General features: G+C 39.0%; 1 protein-coding gene across 3 annotated transcripts; it reads left to right on the forward strand.

Annotated features, from left to right (window-relative positions):
* Window positions 1–88: 88 nt before the first annotated feature.
* LOC307014118 (NBAS subunit of NRZ tethering complex-like) lies at window positions 89–12,971 on the forward strand. 3 transcript variants are annotated; one of them, XM_079641855.1, is made up of 12 exons: window positions 89–142; window positions 582–633; window positions 1,057–1,093; window positions 2,897–2,974; window positions 3,477–3,524; window positions 4,529–4,572; window positions 5,505–5,638; window positions 6,948–7,081; window positions 9,593–9,656; window positions 10,147–11,698; window positions 11,937–12,011; window positions 12,708–12,971. In XM_079641855.1, exons 1-9 carry the CDS (start codon window positions 98–100, stop codon window positions 9,651–9,653), a joined length of 633 nt encoding a protein of 210 aa, XP_079497981.1. In that variant the 5' UTR covers window positions 89–97; the 3' UTR covers window positions 9,654–9,656; window positions 10,147–11,698; window positions 11,937–12,011; window positions 12,708–12,971. The 3 variants fall into 3 exon arrangements, with proteins under 3 accessions (XP_079497981.1, XP_079497982.1, XP_079497983.1); XM_079641856.1 differs by having other exon boundaries at window positions 12,776–12,971; XM_079641857.1 differs by lacking the exons at window positions 89–142; window positions 582–633; window positions 1,057–1,093; window positions 2,897–2,974 and having other exon boundaries at window positions 3,472–3,524; window positions 10,147–10,340; window positions 11,456–11,698.
* The last annotated feature ends 3,802 nt before the right edge of the window (window positions 12,972–16,773 follow it).

Raw genomic sequence — 16,773 nt, forward strand, 5'->3', positions numbered from 1 at the left:
TTGGGCTGTAAGCTACATTTTCCAAACGTGGTTTCCTGATCAATGTTGTCCAGTGCTGCTCCCCGTAGACTTTTTTTGACAGGCTGTTCAAGTAAACATGGCTGAGGAAAGCCTGATAGAAGGCGAAGACGAAAACATTTTTGTACGATTTACTTGTTATTAACGAAAGGCCGGTAGAGGCAGACTTCTTTATTCCCGTGTTTTTATTTAGGTACGTGCTTATTTTGTTGAACATTTATCTGTAAAGATCACCCTCCGAGAGTCAACTCTTAATAAGTTGCATGGGTTCAGCCGCTCAAAGCCACGTAGCATAACACATTGCTAGCCAAATCCTCACATTCTCCTTGCACATTGACCTATAGTGTAGCTTTCATTTTTCATCATGATAACTTTTGCAATCAGCAGTTAAGTTCCATTCATTTGGCAACATTGATATTCCTCGCCACTAAGCGAGCCATAGCCTCGGAAGTATGTGGATGCTAGCCTAACTTTGGCGCTGTCATTCGTTAAAGTTAACGAATCAAAATTATGACCCCGATGCTACTGCTGAGCTCACATGTCACTTTCATGTCAATTTACAGTTGCGAGGCAACAAGGAGCACAACATATCAGTTATTGCCAAAGCAGTGACAGGTAAGCTTTTATTTTTTTGTTGCCTAATTGTGATACTCTGCACAGCGAAAGGGGGCGCTTTACTTCATCACAAAATCAGTCTGTTCACTCGAATTGTAGCCTATCAGTATGCTAGATCTAAATAAGTAAGATATGTAAAATAAGTTTCCTTCCTAGCTTTATAACCAGGGAAACACATTTTCCCCAATCTTACTGAAGGAGGTGCCAGAATCATGATCATCAGACCTGGAAAGTGCTATATATTAGTGTCTTTAATGACATCCTATGCATTATTGGGGTAAAAAGACTGATTTGTATGTCCTATATGTCTACAGTGCCTAATCTTTAATATAAAATGTGACTAGAGACAGATGGTCCATCAAATATGTCATTACCAGAGGGTTAACATTGTGATGCTTACTAACTGTGATATATTTCTTACAGGGCCATTCCGTTTAGTCTTGCACTACTTGTGGTACAGGTACGTTTGTCAATATTATGCTAGCAGGTTTACATGACTTATTTTATAATTATTTCCACAATGTACTGGACTGACTTGCCACATACAACTGTGATTCATGGTGCTTATGAATAGTGTGACTTTTAGAACTGAGTTATGTGGCTGTGTTTGACTACATTACATTTAAAACACAGGTATTACTTGTAATGTCTGTAGACAGCTTGTAATCAGCTATCTTTATGAATGCAAAAAAGGGTGTGCATTTTTTAAGCACTGACCATGACATATGTTTTTGGTTTGGTACTTCAAAAAAGCTACACAAATATGGGTCTTAAGAATAATGATACAATTATAACAATATAACTTTTCTCAGAATGTTTCCTATCATGGTGGCAGTCTTTTATATCTTTATGGTTATTTAAAATGACCATAATAGCCACACTAACACTGAACTACTTAAAAAGGAAAATAGGATTAAATGTTACCTGTTACCAATTCACCTAGAGCCATTTTACTAGTTCTATTATTTGACCAAAATAGGCCTGTGCATTTGACTTTAACCTGGAATTAAATCATTTATAAATAATCTGACACAACTGGAACCCTACCGGTTTATCTGTACCTCCTGAAAACTACTTCATACAAGTCTCTAAGACACAATCCTTTATTCAAGGTGCATCATTTCTTACCTTGCTTATGTCGCACAGTATCTGTTGAAACCTCTTTAACAGATGGCTTTATCTGGCCTGCAGTGGATTCTGTAGTGCTGTAGCACCAAGGCCTGCTTATCTCATCAGCAGGTGGTTAGCTAGCACCATCAATAAACTCATTAAATATTTTAGACCTCCTCTAGTCATGCTTGTCTCTTAGCTTCCCTTCTCTTTTTGTGGATGAGAAATCAGGGATTTTATTACAGTACAAATGACCCAGCAGAGTGGGCTGAATTCCTTCCACGTGTCGTAGTACAGTACAAACATGCAATGATGATGAACTTTCAAATGCATATTTTGTTGCTAAACAAGATTATAAGAATTAATTTCACCAAATCCTCAACTGCGCAGCAAATCAAATCAATCCAATAACACCAGCGGTGGCAACATCTTCACTGCTTGCACACTAAGAAAGGCAGTTTACAGGACTGATAAAACTCAAAACAAAAATGCAAAGTTCATAATGTTTACATTAAATAACCCCTCAATTCAATAAAGAAATAAAGCTGATTTCATGGCTAGTACTTTTATAATGTTATGATGATGATTGTATTACGTATGTTTATTTAATTTAAGAACAACATTTCTAAAGTTCATTTTATTTAATTTCAATGACATTTAAAAAAAATAGATAATTTAATTACATTTATTTCATTCAAGTGAGTATAATTTAATTTGTCTACATTTTGGGTATTGTATTTGTAATGTTACTGAATGTGTTTGAATGTGTTGTGAGTGTGTTCTTTATTTTAACTTAAACACATATTTAAATCATAATTAATTTTAATAAAAAATGGTCTCATCTATGCTAATATATCTCCCGCTCACACTTTAATGTAGTGATTAATGTTTTACATCAGATTCCCTGACTTTTCAACCCATCACTCTAGACAAAGTGATTAAGAATGATGTCATCCACCCGTTGCTTCTCTTTTCCCTGGAGATCAGTCCCTCAGTAAAAGTTGCTCTCATCAGCTTTGTGAAAGTTTACTGGGAACTTTTACCCCTCATTAAAAAGACTTCTAAGTTAAGTTATAACTGTTTAGCTGTTTCTTGTTCTAATTCATTAACATGTTAATTCCTTGATTTGTTTGTCTGTTTCTGTAAACATCAGCCCCTCCAGCTCGTGTCTACCTCTGGGTCTTGTGCGCCTCGCCCATAGGCAGATCAACTGGCAGCTGGTGCTTGCAAGGTGCTATAAAAACACACACACACACACACACACACACACACACACACACACACACACACACACACACACACACACACACACACACACACACACACACACACACACACACACACACACACACACACACACACACACACACACACACACACACCTGAAAGCAAGCCATGTTCTTGCTGACTTGTTCTAAACCTCCCTCTCGTTTGGTTTCCTCTCCCTTTTGCTTATCCCCTTGACCAAACATTTAATTCTACTCACTACAGCAGACCGTTTTTTAATTGGCAATCGATCCCAGATCCTCTCTTCAAGCCATCCACCATTGGCTCTTATTACAGTCTTTATCTCCCTGCCCCTCCAGACACACACTCTTATCTTCCTTAATCACCATGGATTCATTTCACCTCCACTTTTTAAAATGTTGGTTGTATTGACCTCCTCTCAGCCCGTGCTCTCTTTTCTTTCTCTCTCTTGACCATTCCTGACCATCCTCTTGTTCTCTCCACAGTAATGGCAAACTGTTGGGGGTGGTTCAGGACCAGTGTGTGGAGATTAGGTAATTATTGAACTCTCTCCTGCTGTTTGAAGCTCCCTGTCTTTGTGTGTGCGAGTGATAGAGAGAGTTTTAATTAACAAGATGGCTAATCACATCTCCCTTTTAAAAAAAAGTCTAAGCTTGTATCTGAAGAATAAAGCATCAATACAATCAAAGACAACTCAATCAGTCATAGTAGAAAACATTTGAGTCAATTTAGCAAACCTTTTGTGGCACTTCGGGCTACATAAAATAAATGAAAGCAAATTGAAAACCCAAGTGCTGCCTAAATGTTTCCATCATCGACCAAAGCATACATGCACATGAGCGTGTTTGCGCTCATTTTGAGCTGTTGTAATTATTATCCGACACAAATCCAATTTTCCCCCTTACACGGGAAAAATGTGCCCGCTCAGCACTGTGCTCCATTGACACAATGTAGTGCTTTAAATGGAGCAAAATTAAAATGAAAATCAATAGCAATAAAGCAGGTGTACAAATATGTCTTGCTCTCTCTTCGACTGATTTGTCTCAAAGGGCTGCCTTCCTCTTGACCCTCTGCGTAATTGAAAGTCATTTTCACATATCAATACGTACAAATAAAGAAAGTATCTGTTGTTGACTCTGAGAACTGCGTTGGTTGACCCGATGTAATCGAGACCAATCTCCTCTTATGCCTCAGATTGATGTACTGGGTTTCTCCGTACTCCTTTGTACACACCCCTGTTGTTAAATCACAGAGTGTGTTATAGACTTGCTTTATGGCATTTGTCGGTGTGAGTGGGTGTTTTGTCGGCTCAAGGCCTTATCCATTGAGCTTTGTTTAAGAGTCTGTCTAAACAATGCCCACTCTTAAGACCCTGTCTGCGTGATCAATTGAGCTACTACAGCTCGGAGGCCATAAGTGGCAATTATAACCCACGTTATATGAGGTCAGCTAAGGCTAAAAGTTTGTATAGTTGCCCCCTTCGGTGTGTGTATCCTTGTCATGTCGCTGCTTTTTCACTGGTGTGTTTGCTCCTCAGGTCTGTGAGAGATGACTTTGGCTCGATCATTGGGAAGTGCCAGGGTAAGTCCCTCTCCGCCGTTTAATTTGAGCTCATAACACGTTTTTAACTTGTATTCTTCATTAACAGTGTCCATAGCCTGTGTTCGAACCATAGACTGTATATATAAAGGTTCGAACACTACTTGGAGTTTGTTTCAAAGCGAAATATCAACCATGGTGGCTAATTGGATTGTGTGAGAGGGACACAGATAATCACTCTCATCCCATACACTGCCACTCATTAAAATCAGCCTCATACTGGCTGATAAAATAAATCGCCTTTATTGTTTGATTAGCTATTAAATTAAAATGGCCTGCTGCGTTGGTATTAATTACGTGAAACATGGGGAGGCCCGACTTTCTGTAAGTATTACACTTTGATGTTAGGAAGTCATTTCTTTTTTAGTATTGGGATTTTTTATATTTAAAGGGACAAGGAGTAGGATTTTTTTTCTTCTTTTTTTTTTCCCGTTGGTTTACACAAAAGTCATAGTGGGCCAAGTTTTTATACTGAAAATCCTACTCATTGAGTCTTAAAGGTCACCTATTATGTAAAATCCACTTTTTCATGTCTTTTATTCATTACTGTGACCCCTCTGTGTAAAGAGATTCTGAAAGTTTCAGGAAAAAAGATTCCCTCTTTCTGTCCTGATAGTCATCTCCACCTTTCTCCCATCGGGAGCGTGCCTGGGAAACTGTGCGTCTTTGAGAGACAATTATTGAGATGTATTACTCTAACTATCCTTCATAGATTAATTGGATAGGTCCTTAGACCCACTGTGTTGATGTATGGCATTAGCTTCATCCTTCTTCTCCCATCTGTATCCATCATTGGCACCAGGGATTATCCACAGTCTGGTTTAATAACAAATCTCTGGCTCTCTGAATCTCTCCTCACCCTTTCTCCATTTGTTTGAGCTTTCAAGTCTTTTTTCTTCTTTCTCCTGCCACAGTGCCAAAGGACCCAAACCCCCAGTGGCGAAAGGCGGCATGGAGCCACGACTGCACCCTGCTGGGCTACGCCGACAGCACTGGCACCGTGCGCCTCTTCGACCTTATAGGCAGCAAATTCTTCGTCATCCCTCCGGTAACCGCGCCTGTCCCTCCTCTTTGATGTCATCAAACCCCATTCAAGCTGGCCCTGTTTATGAAATGCCTTTTACTTTTATTTTGAATGCATTGATGCTCTTTCTAATTGACCAGGCAGGTGGAGCATATGGAAACTCAGCATTACCTTGATTTCTTGTCAGTATTATCGTATTCTTCTCAGATGATTGGTTTAAATACAATGTTTATTCGAGCTAAGAGCTGGGATGACTAGATGAATCAATTAACAAAAAGGTCATTGCTGTTGATAATGATGATTGTTACAATTCGGACAATTTTTATAATCATTTAAGTAATGTTTTATGGGAAAATGCCCCGAAAATATTGAATGCTTATTAATGCTTTATATCATATTAAACTGAATATCTTTGGGTTATGAACGGGAAAAAAAAGAGAAACTGGAATGGAGATTTTTCACTAATTTCAGACAATTTATAAAATTGTTATAGAACAATGAATCCATTTAGCTTGTAGGATAAAACTTTATTGTCAGCAAATGAAATGCAGCAGGCAAATACTCATGTACTATATAATTTCATTTAAATCTAAATGTATCTAGAAAATAATTGTCACTTTAATGAATCCATAATTGAGTACATAATTAGTACATCATTTACCACTTATTTTTTATTTGGAAAAACAATGACTGATCTGGTTGTGGTTCTTTATAAAAAATACATAATCAGATTATAAATTGGTTAAATGGCGCTTGTTCTCCTACCATCAGATTTAACTCTACAGTGACATAGTTATGCGCTCTCACACATCTATAGTCTGGGCTCCAGAGAGCGGTTGGGCCGTGTTCTGTTCTCACTGAAGCACACTTTCACTGGGCACTTTGAGCTGCCTGTCACCTTTCTTAAAAGAAAACGTCTCTCTGTGCCCTCTTTGTCTGTCACGCCTGCTTTTTTCTTTCATGTGTCTGATGCTTCTTCTTATCTCTCTTTCTTCTTCTTTGCTCATACTGTCCCAATCTTTTCTTCTCCATCTTCATCAACTTCTCTCTTTAATTCTTCCTCCCTAGATCCTCCTCTCCTATCCTCGAGCATTTGTCTTATTCTCACATGTCTGTCTCTGAGTAGCTCTGCCATCCCCTCTTACTTTAATGTCCTCTGTGTGCTGAATATTATCATTCCTCCATTTCTATCCATCATTCTTTCTGCTCCTCTATCCGCCCTGTCAGAAATGATGAGCACTGACACTCCTCCCACTTTTTAGATTTTCTCTATAATTTACATCAGTAACTTTCACACTGTTGTTGACTCTCCTTTTTTTTATCTCCTTGTCAGTCGGTGAGTTTTCCCGGGGATTTCAGTTGTGCAGTGGCGGGCCTGATCTTCCTGGAGTACACAGGCAGCGCCCATTGGTCGGCCGAGCTGCTCGTTATCATGTACGGGGGCGGGCTCAAGAGTTACCTGGTCAGGTGAGAGACAAAACTGCTTCACTCATACACTTTAAAATAACAGAGTTCTCAAATCACCTTCTCCGTTACATTATCCTAACTAAAGAAAAATAAATAAATTTCACTTTTCCAGAATTATCTTAGATTAAAACACCAAAAATACTTCTTTATTACCATCTAATTTCTGTAGATTCTTCTGTTACGCAGCTCAGATAGACACCCATTCTGGAATGTGTATTCATCTTCCAATTTGCCAATCACCTCGGCTATTTATCACCCTGGACACCGGCATGTTTGTTGCCAACAATCCATCACCCATTTTTAAAGGGGCCCTATTATGCTTTTTGGGTGTTCCCTTTGTGTTTTATAGGGCATGTAAATGGTCTGAAAGCTAAAATCCCAAAGGGAGTTTCTTTCTTCCACACACACACCCCCCCCCTTTCCCCTTCCCCTCCCCCTTTTCCCCTTCCCCCTTCCCCTAACGCCTCGATTGGACTTCTTTGTTTACTTCCGTAACATGGTGACATCGCTATGTATCACTTGTGCTTCTACTGGCTAGCGCTTCAATACATTGTATATGATAGGCTAAGGGGCAGGACATCCCTAAACGGTTGATCAATCACAACAGAGCCGGCCAACTAACCAATCCGAGCAGACATGGCTCTGGTTTCAAACAAAGGGTGAAAAGAGGTGCTTCAGCTTGCGAAAAAAATAAAACACTTTTTTAACATTAAAGCATGAAAACATGTGACAGTAGAGGCACACAATGCTATATGAAATCTGAAAATGAGCCCCTTTAAAAAAAAAAAGAAAACATTTTTGTCTATATTTCCCTTTTTAAATCCATCAATGACAGCGTAATGAATGCCTGTAGCCTTAACTTGACACCATTAGTGAATTTATTTTCTCTTGTGGCCTCCTCATTTGGAGCCCACTTCTATTACAACAGTGTTTCATCAAGAGTGTTGTTCATACATTTACATTCAAGCATCTAGATTTGGGAGGGATGAAACCCTCTTTTAATGGTCACACATGCAGAGCACACAGCACACACAGTGACATTTGGCCTCTGCATTTAACCCATCCTAGCACCAGGAGTCTAGTATTGGGAGCAGTGGGCAGCTATTGTACAGCGCCCGGTGGTCTGCAGACATCCTTATAAATCCTTTGAATCAACACTCATCCCTTAAACCCGTTGCAAATGATGATAAATCTTAAAAATGCTCGTAAATATGTAGTATATTGATCGCCGTGTTACAACTTAGCGGGATTTTGCTGCATTGCAGTTAACTTTTTACTGAAGCTTTATTTTTTCTTTAAAAAAAGTTGCTTGTGCAGTTAAAACTAACAGCAACACATAATGAAATATGTACTCTGAATATCAGTTTGTAACATCGGAAAAGGAAGTAGAAATACAAGGATCTTATGCAGACATTATTGCCCAAGCATAAGATGTTACATTATGGAATAGTGCCAATTGGCTTACTCGGGAATAAATGAGCCAATCACTTTAATGCAATACCTGCAGGAATCAACTATAGCCGTCTAAAATGCCCTTGGCCCTCCAATCCACGTAGCATTCAAAGTTTCGGGTTAATTATGTCTGGCTCACACCCGCGACCTCACTGTTTTCACAACGCTCTCCCGGTCTGCGCTAACCAGATTTAGTTTGGCCGGTGAAGCTTGGTTTGGCAGCTTAATGGATTTTGGCAGCTACTGTCAAGTGTTTGCCAGCTGATAGATGAGATGAAACTTTAATGATCCCTGCGTAAAAACTGGGTCAGCAACAGAGAGAATAGGATAGAAGTAAGGGAAAGGGGAGGTGAGAAGCTGAAAAATAATATGAAAAAATGATTTCAAAAGCTGAATACTGAATAATAATAAATAACTTGTTAAGGCTCAAGCAGTAGCTAATACTATACAACAGTTTTAAATTCCGTGATGCACAGATGGCATTATAAATACCCATACATGTTTCCAGATGTGCATTTAAACACTGATCTTTTCATTATCAGAGGTTATATACTCATGTGTCTGCAGATGTGCCAAGGGATGTGACAAGTGATCGAACATGTGTCTGAAGAAAACCTTAGTATTAGTATACTGTACATAAAAAGGCTTATAGCATGGGCTACTATCTTTGGTGCTACTAGTGATGCCAGGAGCGGCACTAGTAGCACCAAAGTCCCAACTTGTAAGCTTTTTTTCGTCTGACCGTACTAGTGACACTAAAAGTGTACTAAAATGTATTAATGTAATCTCTCTCTGGCCCAAGTCTGAGTGGGTAGAGAGGGATTGTGTGCACGCCCATTAGATATTAAGTGAGGTAGCTTAGACACAACTTATATTTGCATGTATTGCTGATGTATGTCTGTGTTCCTCTTTATCGCCTGGTCTGAGCCTGCAGAGCTGTTGCATGTGCGTGCTTCACGTGTAAACAGGGTTAGAAGATTAATTTCACCTCCTTATCCTTCTTCTTCTTCTTTTCCTCTCTTCCTCTTTGGTCCCACCATCCTTCGGTCCTGCCCGCAGCCAGGATTTGACGAGATCAACCCAGAGTGGAAGACATCGCTGGAGAGAAGGAAGAAAATAAAAGGTACTTTGGCCTGAAGGGCTAAAGAGAGCCGACTTTGTTGCTGACACAGCAGCACACTGTGGATACAATGTAATGATCTTTGACATGCACTATTCTCTGAATTATACAGTTATTTAGACACACATCCAAGGCCAGAAAATATTTTCCTTCTTAAAAGTGTCCAAGGTTGTGAGTGTGTGTCTGTGCTGTGTGTGCGTACGCCTCTTTAGGCAGATTTACAGTCCCTTTTTTTGACAGTTTTGGGCCAGTGGTAATGACAGCAGTGACAGCTTGTGTAAGCAATAATCTGTGCAAGACTTCATCTCATGGATGACAAGTGATGAATTTGCCCACATGTGTAAATATGTCTCAGTGAAGGAAGCCAATTCTAAAATGTTAATGTGATAACAAAATAGAATCCTAAAAGTGCACAAAAAAATGTCAAATACAAGTTTGACCACATTTCTCTGGTGAATATGCACATTTGTAAAACGTATGTTTCCTGTCCTAGATAAGGAGCAGTACTACCCGCTGGAGGATGTGAGCTGGTGGAGCGACGTGGTGCTGATTCTGGCTCGCTGCTCCGGCTCCGTCACCCTGTCCTCAGTCAGGACGCTGCGCAACCTCCTGGGGAAATCCTGCGAGTGGTTCGATCCCTCGCCTCGAGTCACGGCGGCACATGAAGTGGGCTTCCTCAGCCTGGAGGTAGGTGTTCAGAGAGCGGTTTGCATGTATGGTTGAGTAAACATTTAAGGGGGTTTGCACGTTAATAGAATGGCATGTGAGACTCATGTTAGCGGAAAACCATCTTTTAGAATCATACATCATAGACCTTGGCCTTCAGGGCTTTTAAAGAGGAGAGGATGAGCAGAAAAGAGGGAAAAGCAGAGATGCCATCAGGGAGTAGGAGGCAAAACAGACACTTTAGGGGCACAGAGGAGGTAAAACATGACGGTGATGTGAGAGGATAGCAGCATCTATCACCGTAGGCAGGGCCGGCCCTCAGCATAGGCAGTATAGGCGAATGCTAAGGGCGCATCAACCCATAGGGGGTGCTGAAAATTGGGGAGGAAAAAAAATAAAAATAAGTTGGAAATAAAAAAGATTTTTTTTTTGAAATTTCATAACATAAGAATTTCCCGATTTTGGATCAACAAACACATCTTATTATCTTATACTAACATAACTACGCCTTTATTGCGTAGAGCGCCCATAAACTATGACACCCCCCCCCCAAAATCAAGTTGAACCGCCCCAGTAAAAACCATAGGTTTGTGTGAAATTGTTCTTTTTTTGAAATAATGGTTTTAGTGTGCAATTATAGGTTTCAATTTTGTATTTTTCATAGTGAGTGTCTGCATTTGGGAGGGGGGGGGGGGGGGGGGGGCACCAGCTAAAATCTTGCCTAGGGCAGCAAATTGGTCAGGGCCGGCCCAGACTGTAGGCTCTCAGGTCATAGATTTTGGTCAAATAAGTGCTTTATTCTTTTTCACTTGATAATCTCTGTTCAACAGACATGTGTTTTAACATGTCTGTTGATTGGCTTGCTGGGAAATCCCCATTAAATTAGGCTCCCATTAGGAATAGAAATACTTATTGTAGGATTCATATAAATAGCTTTTATCAGGAATATACAGATTTGTCTTGCATTTCTACTAATATAACATTAATATTTGCCTTATTAATAGGTCATATTTATCTCAGGAACATAGAATAGATAGAGAATAGAATCGGAGGGATGAAACCCTCTTTAATTGTCACACATGCAGAGCACACAGCACACACAGTGACATTTGTTCTCTGCTTTTAACCCATCCTAGTACCAGGAGTTTAGTACTAGGAGCAGTGGGCAGCTATTGTACAGCGCCCTGGGAGCAATGGGAGTGAGGGGGGAAGGGGGATGTCCGGTGCCTTGCTCAAGGGCACCATGGCAGGGCAGGAGGTGAACTGGGACCTCTCCAAGTAGCAGGCTACACTCCATTCAAGTCGGGGACTTGAACCGGCGACCCTACGGCTCACAGTCCAAGCCCCTACCGACTGAGCCAATGCCGGACAAATAAATGGTGTGTAATATTCATAAGAATACAAATGTTTTCTCTCTAAGAATACAAACATTGTGTTTGTATTGGTGATATATGAATGTTTGACTTAAAAGGAACTGATTAGAATAAAAACATTTATTATTTGTTTTAATAAAAATGAGAAGAGCTTGCCCACAATGTATCTGCACTGCACACGCCACACAATAAATAATTTCCTATGAGTGTATTGACTGCAGTCTGCATCCACTGTTGTCGCCAGCCCACCTGAGGAGATTTCTCTGTGGGATCTCTGGCAGAGTCCCTGGAGGTAGAGAGGACAGATGAGGCCATGCAGGTAAACTTCCTAAATTGGAAAACGAGGTGCATGCAGGTTTAAAATACAAAGATAGTTTCTGCCTTTGGCTACATTAGAGAAGCTACCCTGTTCAAACAGGACACATCCTGGATAAAACATCACAGAATAAACACGAGGAGAAGAGCCACCCTCTACTACCAGCACCGATAACACCTTCTTCAGAAGCGCACATTAAAATGTTTCAATCAATTTGTTCTTAAATACCCCCAGTGTTTCAAAAGACTTGAGCAATTCTGAGTGCATTTTTTATTTGATTTAGGCCTACCTTAAAAATCAATTGTTCACATATTAGTTGCTTCAAAACATGCTGTTCCTGGCAAACATCGGAACAAACCTTTTTGAATAAATATGCACGAAAGCATCCTATTTGTTCATAACTGGAAAAACAAACACATCCATGTGTTGATGTATTTGGACTTATGTTACTTGGCCTGTGAACATTTCCATAACTCTATTGACAATGAACAGTTTCTTGGAATTATTTATGGTGGAATAATCTCAACCATCCTTTTATTTACAAAAAATGATTCAAGGTCCAGTGACTTTTTATGGACCTTTCAACCTGTTATTCATGAATAAAGTTCCATGCATTTGAAGGATTGGTTAATAATAATACATTACAAGAACCCAGACTGAATTGTAATGATCTAAACCTTTTAAATCTCCCCCTGACAGTTGTCCTTTCAGGTGACTTGACGCAACCCTCCTCCACCCCTTTTCACCTCCTGTCCCTCTGAATCCAGTGTCAAGCTAAGCCACTCCTCTTCAGACCGACCCCAACTATCCATTCAACACCACCAGTGCCTAGACCCCGGGGGGTTTCATCGGATCGGTTCTCCGCCCCCAAACGATACTCCTGCACAACGGGGTCTAATCGCATAAACTCCATTACATTCATTTGTGTATTCCTGGCAATAAATATGTATTCTTACATCAAAACCGTCTCTCCTGATTGAATTGTATTTATCCCCTTTGATACATTTATGGGTCAGCTGGAGCAATGATTCACCAAAGCCTCTTTACTTCCTTAACACTTCAAACACACACTCACTGGCATGGCTTGCCTCAGCTTCTTACCTATTTACCTATGGCACAACATGTCTATCTGCGTTTGGATGAATAATGCATAATTAACACTTTGGCTGTCACATGAGACTGGGCCCTAAAGTAGTCAAGCTCCCCCTTTCAACACAACAGTGAATAATGTGTGTGCGTGTTTACGTCTGTGTGTGCGTGCGTGTGTTATGCAATGCTTTGTTTCATGGCAGGTGGATGTGTGAGAGTCCCTGCTGGGATAAGGCCAGATGTCATCGGGAACTGCAGTTTAAATGGACTTTTCCCACTTCAGCAAAGACAAGCCTCCTCTTTCTGTTTTCACTGAGAGCAGCAGGACACACAAACCAATCTCCAGGGTTCTTACGGTCATTAAAAACCTGGAAAAGTCATGGAAATTCAAAATGCAAATTCCAGGGCCTGGAAAAGTTATGGAAAACAATATTTTTCCCAAAGTTTTGGAAAAGTCATGGAAATGTAACTAAAGTTGCATCAAATATAATTTATATTTTATCTAATCGCCGAAATAGTAATACTATAATGATAATAAATACTGTATCATATAGTAATGAAACGTAAAATGGCATTTAAGTGACGAGGTGTTTTGCTGGTGAGAGATTTCAGTTGCTTTAGCGTGTAGAAGCTAGTGTGCCTACTATTGGATTTGTTTTAGATAGGCACAACATGTTTCATATGCAGACCTTATTTTCCTGATCCATGTTCAAATAAACCATTTTCAGTGGTACCGCTGAGAAAGAGTTACTTTTTTGGTCATGGAAAATTAGGTAAAGGTCATGGAAAAGTCATTGAAAATCATTGGTGAAAAAGTGTATTAACCCTGAATCTTTATAATTAGTCTATACTGCAGTGAATGAGCCCGCTAAACTTGCCCAAATCACATTATGGACCAATAGAAAACTGAAATTATGTTAAACAATGCAAACATCCTATAAGCCCTTTACATTTTAAATGCTTTAAAGTCTCCTCTATGGGGTGATCCAGTAATATCCTGGACAAAAAAAAAACTAAACCAAAAAGAAAAGCATTCATCACATCACATACTCACTTGATAGTGTCACTGGCAATGTGTAATATAGACAATAGAGGCAATTTGCAGTAGATAGCCCTTTTTGCCCTTTAATGTTTAATTATCATTACATGGGATATTGTTTAACTGTACAAATGCATTTGAGCATATTAAGAGACAAATATAACGTCTGACATCTCTTTTTTCTTCCCATATGGCCTATGGTGTTTTCTTCAAGATGCAAACAAAAGGCTATCACTCAGGGTTTTAGAGAAATGTGTCAGGATTATTTTAGTGTGTGCAATCTTTAAAATGTAAAATGTTGCTACATTTTTAAACCACATTGTCAATACGTTACACTGCCTCGCCTTTTACATTTTGTGTTTAATAAAGCAGGACATCCAACTTACTTTCCCAGAAAAGGTGAGGGAAAAGCAAGGTCAACAGCGATCGTGTCCAGTTTGAGCTACATGTTATCCTCTCCTGGTTCCTGGTGATTTACCTGTTGCGGTAGAATATCTGCGGTGATCCGGCATCCAGGCTGGCAAATCTGGCTGCAGGAGAGGGGGGAACTGATCGAGCAGTCGGGGCGGGGTGGACTTGAAATGGGTGTCACGAGATTCAACCAAAACAGTGTTACGTTTCAGACTTCCGGATGTGATTTTCACAATAAAACCCCTTGTAGCTCCTCATATGGCAGTCTTCAGGTTTTGATAAACGCAAATAACAAACAATAAAAAACGTATACGCAGAGGTGGGAAGTCACTAAGTACATTTACTCAAGTACTGTACTTAAGTGCAATTTTGAAATACTTGTACTTTACTTGAATATTTCCAGTTTATGCTACTTTGTTCTACTCTAGTAGAATTCAGAGGAAAATCATGTAGTTTTCCTCCCGTACATTTATTTTGAACCTTTCGTTACTATTTAGACTTAGATTAATTATGGGAAATATAACCAGCACTTAAACAAGACTTTAGTTTCACCTGAAGTAAATTCACAAACTACCCTACAGTGTACAAAGTGATTAAAACTAGCTGCCCCTTTGCCAGTTTTGATTACACTTGAATGCATCAATAATTATAATCGAAACATATGATATAATATGATTCGGAAATGGACCAATTTGCATTATAAGTACTTTTACTTTTGGTACTTTAATATTTTGATGCCAATATTTTTACTTGAGTAACATTTTGAATGCAGAACTTTTACTTGTAACAGAGTATTCCTACACTCTGGTACTTCTACTTTAACTAAAGTACAAGATCTGAGTATTTTTTCCACCTCTGCATCCCTATTCAATGTTATATGTTTCCCTCTGCATATTGGATGTTTATGGTATTGTATGTTCTTTATGTTAAAACCAATACAATATTTTAAATACAGGAACATTTAAACAACAGCAAAACACCCTAAGAGATGAAACCGGTGAAATTAGGATTTTAATTTCTTTCATCTTTAACTTGAAAGAATACACCTGGGATTCAATTACATACTTTACCAAAGTATAACCATCTACATGTTTCTAAAAATAAACGTTATTGGAGTAAAAGTTTTTTTTTTTTTTAAACCAAAATAGGTGATTAACACTAATTTTTTAATAATTGGTAATCCATCTCTCTCCATTAATATATTCATCTTTATCTTGACCATTTTATATGGTTGTGTACGGTACAAGATCTAAAGGTTCTACCTCTCCTGGACAGACTTAAAACAAATATATGTAATCTGTAGCTTATTTAAGAATGTTTGATTGAATGCTTGCAAATGTGTATATATTATATATTATCATTGCTAGATTATATATTGAAAAATCCTTTTAAACGAGGTATACATTGTTCTTGAACCACAGAAGATAATTACATCGGTTACATAAACATACGCCAGATTCAAACAGTTTCAGCACAGCGGGTCATACTGATATGACTGCTGTTATTTCTGACTAACTACTGTCACAATCATCTCATCTAATCATTTGTCAGTTCCAAGTAACAATTAACGACTTTAACTTTGAAGGCACAACCCCTTGACCTCAGTGTTCCGGCTGTTTGAAGATCATTTTAATGGTCAGTCTTCGTCAAAGAAAAATTACTGTTAAACATTGTATGTGCTTTATTCACACATATTACTGATATTCAAAGTGTTTAAAATGGCTTTGGCTAAAGTTGTACAATATGTTGTAAACGGATCCTTTCCATAATTTCTTTTTTTTCCCCCATTTGGCCTATGTGATGAGTGAATCCAATGGAATGAGATGCATCTGTAGTTAGTAGCATCTTTCTGGTTTATAAGCTGTGTCGAGTGTGGAAGGCCTTTGCTGCCCCTAAAGGAAACAAAAAGAATGCTGCTGGTGTAGGGCACCAGCTTCAGCCTTTTTTATGTTTTACATCAACAAGTTAACTGTCAGAACCCCACTCAACATAACACTTGTATTTATTGAGTTCAGGATATGATATTATTTAAAATAAAACATTGTGTGTTAAGTACTCTTAAAAGCAGTGATGCTCAAAGATCAGAGAAATTGACACCAAGCAAATAAGTCATAATCCTATCCTATATACATTTAAATGAATTAAACCTAACCCCGATCTAGAAATAAAATCAGCAGGAGTAGCTATTTGACTAAAACTACTAGGTGGACCCAGATTTGGCTGTAC

The sequence above is a fragment of the Notothenia rossii genome (genome assembly GCF_949606895.1).
Source record: "Notothenia rossii genome assembly, chromosome: 8".
Taxonomy (NCBI): Eukaryota; Metazoa; Chordata; class Actinopteri; order Perciformes; family Nototheniidae; genus Notothenia; species Notothenia rossii.